Source organism: Solanum stenotomum, chromosome 5 (assembly GCF_019186545.1).
Source record: "Solanum stenotomum isolate F172 chromosome 5, ASM1918654v1, whole genome shotgun sequence".
Taxonomy (NCBI): Eukaryota; Viridiplantae; Streptophyta; class Magnoliopsida; order Solanales; family Solanaceae; genus Solanum; species Solanum stenotomum.
The window spans coordinates 700,841-715,028 of NC_064286.1; the positions used below are offsets into that span (position 1 = coordinate 700,841).

General features: G+C 33.4%; 2 protein-coding genes across 2 annotated transcripts; one reads left to right on the forward strand and one right to left on the reverse strand.

Annotated features, from left to right (window-relative positions):
- The first annotated feature begins 3,335 nt into the window (after window positions 1–3,335).
- LOC125866086 (non-structural maintenance of chromosomes element 4 homolog A-like) lies at window positions 3,336–7,201 on the forward strand. The gene is made up of 7 exons (XM_049546379.1): window positions 3,336–3,784; window positions 4,328–4,408; window positions 5,045–5,297; window positions 5,380–5,470; window positions 5,877–6,093; window positions 6,182–6,273; window positions 6,654–7,201. The coding sequence occupies exons 1-7, from the start codon at window positions 3,574–3,576 to the stop codon at window positions 6,909–6,911; spliced, it is 1,203 nt and encodes a 400-aa protein (XP_049402336.1). The 5' UTR covers window positions 3,336–3,573; the 3' UTR covers window positions 6,912–7,201.
- A 468-nt stretch (window positions 7,202–7,669) lies between these two features.
- On the reverse strand, window positions 7,670–12,176 carry LOC125865498 (enoyl-[acyl-carrier-protein] reductase [NADH] 2, chloroplastic-like). Its single transcript, XM_049545693.1, has 13 exons — window positions 12,019–12,176; window positions 10,594–10,884; window positions 10,382–10,491; window positions 10,231–10,286; window positions 10,065–10,149; window positions 9,927–9,974; window positions 9,275–9,349; window positions 9,075–9,186; window positions 8,870–8,921; window positions 8,740–8,791; window positions 8,581–8,638; window positions 8,148–8,246; window positions 7,670–8,017 (listed from the first exon to the last, which is right to left on the reverse strand). Exons 2-13 carry the CDS (start codon window positions 10,865–10,867, stop codon window positions 7,860–7,862), a joined length of 1,179 nt encoding a protein of 392 aa, XP_049401650.1. The 5' UTR covers window positions 10,868–10,884; window positions 12,019–12,176; the 3' UTR covers window positions 7,670–7,859.
- Between the last annotated feature and the right edge of the window lie 2,012 nt (window positions 12,177–14,188).

The following is a 14,188-nucleotide window of genomic DNA, read 5'->3' on the forward strand; positions in this document are numbered from 1 at the left end:
TGTCAGTCCTTCTTTTTAATCCATCTTTATCGACCCTCTATTATAAATGTCGTCATCGAATATATTACCGACCTCACCAGAAAAAAAGAAAAATGATAATATCTCAAAGACTTTTTACAGAGTATATATTTGTTAAATCTCAAAAGTCTCTTGTCTATTTTTCTATTTTTATTTTTGTAAAATAACATAATAGAATTGGGAACATACATTTAACCCTAATATCCAAAAATGGAAATTGTTATTTTTTATATACATTTTGGAACTTCTTCTTCTTCTCAACCATTACATTGATAAATAATAAAATTGCAATAAGTGGATATTAGATAGTCATTAATAATTATATAATGCAGACTAGAGAGAGATGTGAATGAAAATGATTTTCTCCTTTTTAAATTGTCGGATTCCATCAAGATGAATTTTTCTTTTTACACGTGTTTTAAAATAATAATGTCTTTAATTAAAAAATATTTTAAGTATTTTATTATAATTTATAAAGATTCCATCTCCACATAGGGGTTCTAAAAATAGTTTTATAAGAAAAGAATCATTCAATCTTTTTAACAAGCATTTCATAAGTTAGGAAAAAACAATAAAACGAAATTAAAAAAGAAAGACTTTAACATAACACCATTATTGTTCATAATTCCATATAAAGGAATATCATTCATATTTTTTATTTAGGAATTACAAGTTTTTCGAAATCCAACAGAATTTAATATAATGCAAATTTATACTTTACGTTATTTTAAGAAAATTCTCATATATAAGAAAAGAAAAAGAGAGCTCGTTATGAAAAGTCAATACTCTTTAATGAACATTATGTCTCTTCAATTTTAATTAAATCATTAAATATTATAAACTAATTCAATGTTCTATAACTCGGAATAAGAAAAAGACACCCCCAAAAGGTCAAAATCTTGTAAGGATGAATAAAATCTAACAAACAAAGAAACCCTAAAAATAGAATTATTAATCTTCTATGATTTCTTTATAATAATATAACGTTTGGCATCAAATTATAAACAATATGACAACAAGAAAACAATAGAGGAGCCTTAGAGTCTGTCTTTAAATTGTCAAAACTCTCCAAACACGGCCTTATTATTTTTAAATAATTTAATTTCACAAGAAAATTTAAACGTTTTGCAAATCACTATCATAAAATTCATTTCACACCTTTAGTGTAGCCCACGTCTATTGATTAATTTTAATCGCCCTTTACTAAGGGTACGTTTGGTAGGAATAAATATGTTTTCTATGGTTTTTTATTTCTTAAAAATGATTTTCTTACATATTTTTTGATGTTTGATGAGTAAATAAAATAATATTATAATTTCAATAACATTTATACCTAATTTAAGAAAATATTATGGGAGTTGTAGTAGGTATTTGTGCCATTATTTGGCCTTGAGCAAGTATTACTTGACACTCAGTAGAAAGCTAACTCTCTTCTCTGAATAGACTCTGACATATGAAGTCTATAGGGCGGTGTGGCGAGGTGGTCAAGGAGTGGAGTTTGGGGTGTGAGGGTGAGAATAAGACACTGAACTTGAAATGTCATTTATAAATTTTATTTTTTCACAAAAAAAATTTCTCATAATATTTTAATTAACCAAATATGGAAAAGTTTGAAATTTTATACCAAACACACCCTAAAACCACTCTTGCCATCGTTGAAAAGAACATAAATTGGTGACCACTATTTTTTAAAGAATTCTCATCATGTTTTAAGATCATAATTTGCCTAACCCAATAAGAGATACTTCAATAAAATGGGCAATAAAGTGAATAAAAGTTGAAAATATTCTTATAGGGTGTTTTTAGAATAAGATTTCCACGGTTTATGGATGATAGAGATGGCATGTCATTGATGTTTATTTGTGTTCGATGAAAGTTCGAATCTAAATAAATATATCTTAATATATTAAGATCTTTTATTGAGTTTGAAAGCCATTAAATGTATTTACGTAATGAATATTATGAAAATTCATCTCACATTATAGTCCGTAGATACACAACAATTATAATTACATCCCCAAAAGTACAACCACCTCCCCCACATAACTACCATTACTTTTGGCAATCGTCACAATATCACCATCAATACACCTATAACGTAATTAGAGATCAATCAAATTTATAGGTTTTTACCATGACTCCAAAATAATAATTAAATTTACTATTAAATACTGAATTCCGATAAACCCGTAGATAACCCTTTGTATCTGCACTGATACGGTCAAATTTCGACTCAAGTTACAATGAGGTAGGCCAATATGCCATTACAGGCATTGGGCCTTAACCCAACAAATCCTGATTATTACCCGAGTAGGCCCAATAGCTTTAGAAATGGATTATCTTGGATCCGCTTGCCACTTTTTTTTACATTGAGGATCGTTTGATAGGATACATTTAGGAAAATAATATATATTAGCTATGCACCTAATTCATTATTAGAAGATGTGTAACTAATATATAACAAATCATGACATTATCAATACAAAAGTTATTAAAACATGAGTAAATATAGTTAATGACAAATCACCTTTGATATACCAAATCAAACCGTGAATAAGAAGTAATTTCAATATAACTAATATCATCATTGCTAATCTCAATATTATCGATACATTTTATTTAGTACTATTCTTATACACTTTGACTTTGCTAACTGCCCCATGAAAGTTTGCCCACAAAGAAAGCTAGGGTTAAGGTTTCAGACTATCTACTTCTAAAACCATTTGTAATTCTAAGACCATTAGTATACGTTTAATACAATTTAATATTTCACACTAAAATTTCTAATCTAATTTGAAAGTTCCACGAGCAATAGAGCTTGGAGAAAATTGCAGTTATATGATGAATAATTGAATATATTCAATATACGTAACATAAAAGGAAGCCTAAAATATCCTCGATTTAGCTAAAGTACATTAGGTTATGTTTCCACAATTTATTTTGACAATAAAAATAATGGTTGTCTTTACTTATATAACTTAGGGGCCAAACCCTTCGGAGTGACCCAATGATTTGGGCTTGAGACTTCCATGTTGGAGGTCTCAAGTTTGAAATCCCTTGCCTTGCACTGGGCTGCCTAGTGCGGTTTACCTCTCTTATGTAGTTTGCGCTCTATTGCATAAGAGTGTGGTTTTACCTCGTGCGCATCCAAAGAATAGCGGTTTGCCTAGTGCGGATTATCTCCCTTATGTGATTTGCGAGTTATTGCATAGGAGCAGCCGGGCAGGTCTCATTGTCATCCAAAAAAAAAAAAACTTAGGGGGCCAAATCCAGCACTTTTAAAACATACTAAGGACTATTTTCATCATTACCCAAAATTTATACACAAGAGCGAGAGAGGGAAAGGGAGAAATTACTCACAGCGCGCCTCAATGGAGGTTTCAACATTTTTTGAATATTCATAGGGTTCTTACTTCTCCTTCTTCTTCTGGATTTCAATTATTAGCGATTTTTCTTCTCTGATTTCTCAATTTCTTCGATCTGCTTCGTTGATTCTCGAATCTTCTATGAACAATTTCGCCCTAATTCTTTCATAAAAAGCTTCCTTATTAAGCAATGGTTCGAGCTGTAAAACGCGAACCAGTTAATACCCCCGGTAATGGAGCCAAGACAAGGAGAAATGGTGCCGCAGCGGCAGAGGCAGTGGCGGCAGCAGTAGCAGGCCCTAGCAATAGCAACAACAATAACAGTTCGGTGGAGGAAGAGACTATAATAGGGCGAAGAGTTCTTCGTTCTCATTATCTCAATTTTAAGAATCGGATTTCTGGTAATTTAGTAGTTTCATAATTTTTGCTCCTTTAAATGCTTGCATTCAGTTTTTTTGTTTGTTAATTTTATCATTTTATGTGTGATTAGATGCTCTGTTGCATAACTGAGTAGATTCATGACTTATCTAATTAGAATTCAGATATGCAATTTAGGTATTCAGATAGTAATGAAAGTAATGCAACTCACTATTGGTGAAATAGCTATAGATAATTATACTATTCATTTGAACAAATATAATGCCAAACGAAACAAAACAAAACTCTAAAATGTAGTATCTTTTTCACTGAAATCATGGTAGTCGTAGTGTCGTAGAGAATCGTCATTTTCATCTTCTTTAAATTTGCCTTTTTGATGCCATTTGCTAGCAACTAATTCTTACCTTTTTTTGGATGGTTCTAAGATTAGTTTCCGTTGGAGTTAAAAGAGTTCGATTTTGATTTTATGGTGAATATTTCATGTTAGTAAGTTGATTCCATGAATGCAACTGGTGCTGCTGTCGTTTTTGCATAATTAGGCGATAATATTTGTGTGTTTGTTGCAGATGAGAGAGATAATATATCAACAGTTGATTCAGATAGATTTAAGTCAATAATTGAGGAAGCTGAAAGGCTACATCAGCAAGGTATTGATTCAAGTTTTACGTTTCTGGTGCATTGATACTATATGTACTATTTTTAATGTAGCTTATCTATGCCCGTGTGAGTGTGCAATTTGTGCACTGAATGCTCCCTCCACCTTGAAAATAAGTTACACAATTGTTTTTTCTAGAGTTTTGGAAGTACTACTGCAAAAGTTGAAATTTTCGCAGCATGCAGTTGCTAAATCTCATGGTCTATTTGGCAAAAGAATTAGTGCATTCGAGAATAGATGGTTTCTTCAGTAATTGGATTGATAGCCTTTCATTACTTGCTCGCATAACTATGATTGATTTGTTAGATTAGTCTGTTTCTCAAATCTTTATTTTATGCTGAGTTAAAACCTTATTAAAAAAAAAAATTAAGCAAAGCTGAGTGTAAGTGGAAAATACTTTCTTCAGAAAGCTGATGGAATGCCTGATAATTTCCTTTAAACTTGGAGCATGAGAAATATACATTTGATCATTTTCCCTCCAACTTTTGGGATTTATTTAATTGTTGAGAAATGAAACAAAAGCTTATTCTTTTAGATTTTGAAGGTTCACAACCCTGATGACTCATTAACGCTATCATGTTTGAATATACTGAATTCAGTTAGAAGTTTTTTTCTTTTTTATATATAGTACAAAAACCTAGGGAACAGGTCGCCGATGCTGAAGCCTTGCTGGACATCACAAACACGTTGGTGACGACTGTAAAGGCACATAGTGATGGAGGCGTGACCCCTTCAGATTTTGTTAGTTGCTTACTTAGGGACTTTTGCCAAGAAGGTGGATCCAGCCGTAGGACAGAAGAGGATGGAAACTTTGTGCACTGGTACAATGTTGGTCGTGTAGTCTCTCATGTTTTCAGGGGTGCTCCTGGATGCTGCACTATGTAATTGTTCAATCATCCATCTTCTTTCTTGGTAGGTACTGCTTTGTCTGTTGAAACAGATGTTAATCTATATTATTCACAGGATTGGACCTATGAATACTGAAATTAAGCAACGCTATCCTGTGGTTCGTAAAAAGCGTGTGATGCCAACAGAAAGTGAACACCCAGAGGAGGTATAAATTCCGATTTACAAGCCTCTACACGTCCTTGCTTATTTTGTGGGGAAATTGGATAATGAAATTGCTACCCCTTATCAGAAGCTGGAATATAGTTTGAGCTAAAACATTTAAAGTACTTTACTCTGATGTTTTCTGTTAGAAGAAATCAAGTCTGTAGAAGAATTGGGTCTATCACTAAAATAGTTTAAGCAAGCATTTTGTTTGGATACTATTATCTTATAGATTTCCATAGCTAAACTATTTCTCTGTATGCAATCTTGTTTATTCATTCTGTTTTACATGCTGCTGACTGCAGTCATTTTTCATCTGTAGTTCCTCTGAACTGTATAAAACCACTAGCTAACTTTTTCTTACTTTGGTGAAATGAATTGTATCCTAAGATTTCTAGATATATTTTCAGCTAGATGAACCTGATGGTGAAGGCAAGACAGACACTGACAAGAATATGGCGACAATGTTCCAGATTCTAAGGAGGCATAAAAATGCCAAGCTTGAAAACTTAATCCTGAATAGAAGATCCTTTGCACAAACAGTTGAAAATTTGTTTGCCCTATCGTTTCTAATTAAAGATGGGCGGGCTGACATAACTGTTGACGACAAAGGCTGTCATAGGGTTTGTAAGTTTCTTACATCCATAGTTGTTTTCTCATTTCTCTTCTTTTGCTACTTCTTGTTTCATGACTTGCGTAACTAATGCTTATGCAGCACCAAGGAATGCACCTGCTTCTAATGCAGTCCTTTCTGGGGAGGTTTCTTATAACCACTTCGTCTTTAGATTTGACTTCCAGGATTGGAAGGTAACGCAAACCATCTCTCTCTCTCCCTCTCTCTCAAATGATACATGACTGTGGATGTTTTGGTGGTCTGTATTTTGTATCTGTTGAGATTGCCGTATTAGCACACTGAATGACTTTCTATCTTCTACTAAAACTATGTTTCTCACACAAACCTAATGGCCAAGGATTTGGAGTTAGTTGACGACAAACAACTGTCAAATTTGTATAATTCTGCACTAATAGGTGTTTGATCAGTTTTGCCATCTGGCTCATTTTCATCTGTGATTCATAACAGTTTATTGTTCTAAGCAAATTTTCTACCACTTTGCTGCACATTTTTGAATATGTTAAATGATCATTTTAAGTCCGATAATGATCTGAATTTTCATCGTTATATGCAGCTTATGTTAGCTTCTGTTGCTGTTGGAGATGAATTAATGCCACACAGAAATGAAGCGGATATACCAGCCACTTCTCAACCAGCATCAAGTACCGTAGATAAGGAACAAGCTGTTTCAACAACACCTATAAGGAAGTTATCTCGGAATCGTGGTCTGGTTTTGCAGGAGCAGACTGTAGTTGAAGACTCCCCAGAAAGTGACAATTCTGCAAGAGCTGCTGCCATTCGTAAAGGAAAACGAAAGCTCACACAAGACTAAGCTACAGTTTATCCACTTTGAGATGATGCAGGATGTTCCTTAGTTATTGGTGAAGTATTAGGATTTGTTAATTTCCTTCTGATTTTCTTCCCACCCCCTCTTTGGCCAATATCTCTTTGGTTAATAGACATAGAGGTGCCAAATGGACATTCGTTGGGGACATGGGAATTCAAATGTTGGGAAATCCCCCAAGTGGGTTTTATGCTTTCTGTAAATTGTTCTCCGTTTGTAGTAAACTAGTAATTGTGACACTGGTGGTAACAATTCAGTGTTGTTTTTTTTTTAAATGACGACTCTGCTAGAATTCCATAATAGCTTAGCTGAATTTCTTAGAGAAGTTGGTATTGACCCTGTTGAATATTTTTATGGTACGCCTGGATGACCATGGTTGGTGCAGAGGTTGAACATCATTACCAAAAAAGTGTACACAACAAAAAGTGATGAGATATGTGGATTATCAGGAAAAAAGTTTATTTTTTTGGGTAATTAGAAAATATGGTACGTCAGTCATTTGTAGCTGATAGCTGATAGTTGTATTAGTAGTAGTTCTAATAAAATATCGTGTTATTTTTGGATAATGTATTATCTAGTTCATTATGAAAATGATAACTTTGTATCAAACTTGTGAATTCAAATTATGTTTCTTTTAGGAGTGAAATATGTTTCTGAAAATATATGGCCAGACACGTATAGAAACTTCACGGGAAACTGGTTTCCCAAAAATATATGAAAATCTATAACCAAACGCTAGCTTAATGTAGATAGTCAGGTAACACACTGACAATAAATAATGAGGACCGCAGCTAAAACTGAGATTGCCTCGTACAAATTAAGTTACCTTTTGGAAAAAGATACGATGTCACTAACAATTGCTATCCGGAATCTATGACAGATAACAAAACAAAGTTTCTCTAGATCACCAAAGCCATACTAGCATTGCCTCAAGCACTAGCTCTTATTATCTTTTGGGATGTCGAGACCTGTGAAAGCTGGGCTGTCAACTCCAACTCCCATCGCATTCAGACCATTGTCGACATACACAGTGGCACCAGTAATCGCTGAAGCCAAAGGAGATGCCAGAAAAGCAGCAGTGTTCCCGACCTCCTCTGTTAGATCCAATTTCAGATTAGATACTCGGAAACAATAGAGCCGCAAACAACATACATTAATACGACTTTGAAAATCAATTATTTTCAGCATTCTCAGTGGAAAAGAAACATTAAGGGTGTGACTTACCAGCATATAACTCCTTTTGCAAAGGAGCATTCTCCAGTGAGTAATTTATCATCATGTCGATAAAGCCAATAGCTTTTGCTGCACGACTTCCCAGTGGACCTGGAAAACAATTACTTGTTTAATTTTCAACAATGGGATTCCAGATTTATGAGCACCGAGCACGGTGGAAGGAAGCCAAAAAAATAGGACTGTTTTGTGTTAGTCGAACACACAAAAAAGGGTTGAAGAGGTTCTCCACCAAATATATTTTTATACAGTTTAGTTTGTCATGGAACTGAAGGAATGTACTAACATGGAAAACATACTCTTCCTGTGACGGGAATAAGCTACAAGCTTTGAAAATGCAGCATGTTTTTGAATCAGTTTGTGCAGAAAAATTTCAGAGTTCAAAGAGCATCAAGTTATGCGAAATACTGAGTGTTGTGATGCATACCTGCAGATATCGTGTTGACTCTGACTTTGTGCTTTCTTCCAGCTTCAAACGCCAGGACCTTCAACAAAAACATTTAAACTACTCTTAAGTGATGCTCATAGTTGAAGCTAAAGGAAATGAGATATGGATTGTTGAAAATAAAATTAGCAACAAACTTACTTTTGTGTCACTCTCCAAAGCAGCTTTTGCCGAACTCATACCGCCTCCATATCTGTAAATTCAAGAAGAATACTAAACTTACACTGAGAAATTAATGAACTTCAATCTAGGCAATTAAGGAGAGTCATACCCAGGGATAATCCTTTCAGAAGCAATGTACGTTAGAGAGATTGTGGCACCGCCTGCAAGGTAAGGACATAGTTGACAGATTCAGATTTTTTTCTTTCTTTTTCAAAACGGTTTCAGAAAAGGAGTTGTCTGATGAACAGCATGTCATTCACTAATTTTGTATTACTAAAATAACCAAAAACAACAGAAGGTTAACAAGAGTTTACCTGGATTCATTATGGGAAGAAAATGCTTTAGTAGAGATATAAAGGAATAACTGGAGGCAGATATAGCTGCAAGGTATCCTTTTCTTGATGTCTCCGATAGAAGTTTGCTAACCTACAATAAATTATTTAAAAGTTATTGGCCTCATGAAGATTAGGCATGGACTTACAGAAAACAATGAAAATAAGAAGGAGAAGTGTACCTCTGGACCATTTGCAAGTGAATGTACAAGGATGTCAATAGTGCCAAAATCTTGTTTTACAGATTCAGCAACTTCCTAAAATATTCGAAATTGCAAGGTTATTTAACAAGTTTATCAGCTCTGTTGACATAATGCATTCCCTAACATACAACACAGATTTACTACTTTACGTATAACATAGATAGTTCAACTACAAAAATGGAGGAGAAAGTGATAACCAAACACAAGGTCCAGCATCAATGATGCCTATAGCATATAATTAAGTCTTTACTGATAACCAAACACAAACACCAGCAGTCACTAGTAATGATGCATATAGGACACAATGAAGTCTTCCTAACCACATCTTCTTTGGCGCAATAGTTCTAGGAAGCCAAGGTTCAAGAAGATTTTACATAAAAATTCTAGGGCCTTGGTACTATCTGTAGCACCAACACATAATAATATGAATGTCAACTATAAGCAATGTGCAAAGATATGGTGGAGAAAGGTGAGACAACCAGAAACATCTGATATATGTTTGAATACTCTTTGACATGCATGAACCAAAGTTTCCTTTAACATGAGCATTAACAATTACATATGATTGCATGCAGGCACATATCCAGTTGAAAAATATGATAAACACCAACAAATATGTAGAGCATAATACCGAGACAGTCCACTTTGAGGATCCGGCGTAACGTTTGTTTGTTTTCACCTGCACCATACAAATTTCACCAAAAATGATTAGACTTGTACAATTTTCCTATAATTCGTTGGTAAGAGTACTGAAAATAGTTTATCTTACATCCTCGGGAACATCTTCTGGACTGTCAAAAACTGCATCCAATGGGTAGACTTTTGCAATTTCCATCAATGAACCATCAGGCAACCTAAAACATCAAATTACATTATCCTTCTGAAAAGAGTGGGGGGGAAAAGTACATGGAAAGAAAAAACATCATCATTCTTACACTCGTGATTGGTCAAATTTCCCACGGCGCAGACTGGTCTCGAAAATGTTGAGCGCCTAAAATATGAAGTTATTAGAAAAGATTACCTCTTTGACATTGCTATAAGTAACAAGTAGTAGTAACTTCATAAACAAATCAAATATATACGTACAGGCACCCATGTACCAACAAGAATTTCAGCCCCTGCAGCAGCAAGAGACTTTGCTATTGCCCATCCATACCCATTGTCATCTGCTATGCCAGCAATAAATGCCCTCTTACCTGCATCAATAAGAAATAGCAATCACTTATTCCAAGTATGAACTCTGAATTTCTGCACAAAAACTCGGCTCAAAGGAGAATTCATAGACACTTCAGAGCAACCTCTCAGATCAATAGGCAACCCTGAAACTGGCACTTTTTCACTAGCTCCAGACATTGCTTTTGTAACCATCCTTTCAAATTTTATAGGAGCCAATTTGAAGCTATGGATTGGCTTCGTGAGCGAGATATGTGATGAACTTCTAAAATCACTAAAAGATTTTCTTTTACTTCCAAAACTGAAACTCATAGTGCTCATTTTCGAAATATTCTGAGATGCGGAAATGCATTGTTTGGTTGCTTGTATTTGCAAGCCAGGAGTTGTGTTTGCAGCCATTTCCAACAAAGAAGAATCTGAAGGAATCATAGATGGTCAGTGCAACGAAATATCATTTAACCAGGAAAACATATATTATAACACGTTAACATCTAAGCAATTTGAGAAATAAAATCAGTCAAATCCAAATGTGTAAGTAAGTAGATGTAAAGCTTAGAATTGTATCTAACGAGATATTTATTCCATATAACACAAATTTGAACTCAGGGAATAACCGCCCGCCCACCCCAAAAAATGATGAAGTTAAGCATTCATGAACAACCGCCATCAAGCGCTCAAAAGTAAGAATGATCAAACACCACCCCAGCTTAAAAATGTGTGCTTGGTAGAAAATATTTTCCGGTAAGATATTTATCAAAGATCAATGTTAATGCAAAGAAAGTGGATGGCGTTTTGATTAAAAAAATTTGATAATAATGTCTGAGTGTTGTTGGAGAAGGCAATATGAAATTAAAAGTTGAAAAAATTGTAAAGAAAATTAACTTCCACTAGGAAACTGGATAGCATTCTCTCTCTCTTTGGTGAAAAATGGTTCTGTTCATGAAAATTTTCCATCATAACATACACAACCTACAACATCTACCCTCAATCCAAATCATGATGAGGTCGGCTATATGAATTGTCATTCACTCATTTAAGCTCAACTCATATCATCATTATACCAGACACAACCTAAAATAAATAATAGCAGAAAAAAGCTAAAAACATAGCTCAATTAGTACAGGAATGATATTACAGATGCATACACTCAAATGCATTCCAATTTCCAGATTTAATCAAAAATACAAAACGGAAACAAAACTTTCCGGCGAAAAAACTGAAATGACATAGCTCAAGTAGTACAGGAGTGATAATACAGATGCATACATTCAAATGAATTCTAATTTCCAGATTTAATCAAAATACTAAACAGAAACAGAAAATTCCAACAAACAAACTGAGATAACATAGCTCAAGTAGTACAGAAGTGATATTACAGATGTAAACATTCAAATGCATTCTAATTTTCTCCAGATTTAATCAAATACAAAAAGGCAACATGAAATTCCGACGAAAAACATAAAATCGCGAACTGATGAGATATGAATTGATCAATGTAGCAAATCTAAACAGCATTTGGATCATAAATGTTTCTGAAAAAAATAACTCACCTCAAGTCGATGAACACGAAGAAACAATGCTTAGAGAAGAAATAAACTGATTTAGATTTCTCAAAGTAGAATTAATATAGGTCTCTTTCGATGAAATCGAAGTTGAGGAGCTTTGAAAATGTAGTGAGTGAGAGTGCTAACAGGTGGGACTTTTGGCTCTTCTGTTGAATGGCTATTTTACCCTGTTAAGGGTTGGGCTTATAGGCCTTATAGCCCAACTCCATTAGTAGCCCGTCAAAAAAGTTTGCCTAGTAGATTTACCTTGTAATAATTAGGTAGAAATATTATATAGGGGAGATATAAATAATTAGGTAGAAATATTATATAGGGAACTAAGTAAATACCTCATAAAAGTATAATAATTACAAACATATATTTCTTTATATTCATACCCCACTAAATAATTACACTATATTATCCAAACTAATTCGCTTAACTGATATTAAATCAGTATCATACATTTTATTTGTATCATTAAGACTGATAATTTCGCTTAACTGATACTAAAATAATATCATATATTGTATTGATATTATTAAGATTGATAATTTCGCATAATTGATACTAAATCAGTATATATATACACTGTATTGGTATTATTAAGGTTTCTTGTTGAGAAACTATTCATTAGTCTATGATACTATAAGAGTATATATACTCTTATACTCTTATAGTATCATAGACTAATGAGTAATTTATGAACAAGAATTCTTAATGATACCATAATATATATATATATATATATACATACATATACTCTTATAGTATCATTGATTAATAAGTCATTTTTTAACAAGAAATCTTAATGATACCACAACAATATATATACACTCTTATAGTATCATTGACTAATGAATAATTTCTGAACAAGAAACTTTAATGATACTAATACAATAAATATAGTGATCTAGTATCAAGTTAAGCTAAATTATCAACCTTAATGGAACCAATACAATAGATGGTACTGATTTTGTATTAGTTAAGTGAATATTATCAGCCTTAATGACACCAATACAGTATATGATACTGATTTTGTATTAGTTAAGTGAATATTATCAGCCTTAATGATACCAATACAGTATATGATACTAATTTAGTATCATATATGTGGAAATTATCAGCCTTAATGAATAGGGGGTATGAATTGTAATTGTTTATGAGAGAATGGGTATTTCAGGAATTACTTTGGTTTGGGTATGAACTTATTTTGGATTTTATGACCCCCATTTATGTAGTTTTCCCTATTATATACCTGCGCAGTGGCGGATTCAAGATTTTCACTTAGGGGGTTAGAACAGTAGGGATTTGGGAAGTGCAACTTGAGTTTTTTTTTGGGTTCAAATCCACACTTTTAGGAATTGAAACTAAATGAAAAGAAAGCTAAAAAAAATAAAAATAAGGATTATTTGGGAAGTGAAACTTGAACTTTTTGGGGTTCAAATCCACACTTTTAGGAACTGAAACTAAATGAAAATAAAGCTAAAAGAATAAACACTTACGCTGGGATTCAAACTCTTGACGCAAAAGTTAACTTTAAGGAGACCTGCCATTGCGATATAACTTTCTTCTTGTCCATGAGGTGGTTCAAAATTAATATATCTACATAAATACAAAAAATTTACCTTATATATATATATATAGTGTAATTTTTTGCCCAAGGGGTTTGGGTGAACCCCTGTAACCCATATGGGTCCGCCCCTGTACCCGCACATATATTATTAAGCGCATGGATATAGATGCATTTCATTATTGTTATGTGTTTCGCTATAATAATATTGTATCTGTGTGGACACAATATATTCACTATATTTTGAAACAAACTATTGTTACGTAAAACATGTTAGCTTAAAAATATGTTAGTCTTTCTTTTTCTCGTGCATTTTGCATAATGGACCATCACATAGACAACCTTTTAGGATCGAGGTTTGTTCCACCGTCGTATTAAATTAACATTTAAGTTCAAAATCATATTTATCATGGTCCAAATTCATATTACGTATTTTCTCTCCCAACATATGTTATAAATTCATCTCTTAAGCTACACCATCAAGGAGTTTAAAAGCACACATACACTTATGTTGTGTCTTATGAAACTCTTCACTCTTTCTTTTCATTTCTTTTTTGGTAACACTGTTAATATTGTCATAGACAACAAAAACCACGTGAGTAC

Coding starts and splice junctions, on each gene's coding strand:
- LOC125865498 (XM_049545693.1), bottom strand. CDS start 10,867: ATGGCTGCAAACACAACTCCTGGCTTGCAAATACAAGCAACCAAACAA. Junction 8,639..8,739: donor CTTTGGAGAGTGACACAAAA/GTAAGTTTGTTG, acceptor TTTTTGTTGAAG/GTCCTGGCGTTTGAAGCTGG. Junction 8,247..8,580: donor AGTCAACACGATATCTGCAG/GTATGCATCACA, acceptor ATTGTTTTCCAG/GTCCACTGGGAAGTCGTGCA.
- LOC125866086 (XM_049546379.1), top strand. CDS start 3,574: ATGGTTCGAGCTGTAAAACGCGAACCAGTTAATACCCCCGGTAATGGA. Junction 6,094..6,181: donor CAAAGGCTGTCATAGGGTTT/GTAAGTTTCTTA, acceptor ATGCTTATGCAG/CACCAAGGAATGCACCTGCT. Junction 6,274..6,653: donor TTGACTTCCAGGATTGGAAG/GTAACGCAAACC, acceptor CGTTATATGCAG/CTTATGTTAGCTTCTGTTGC.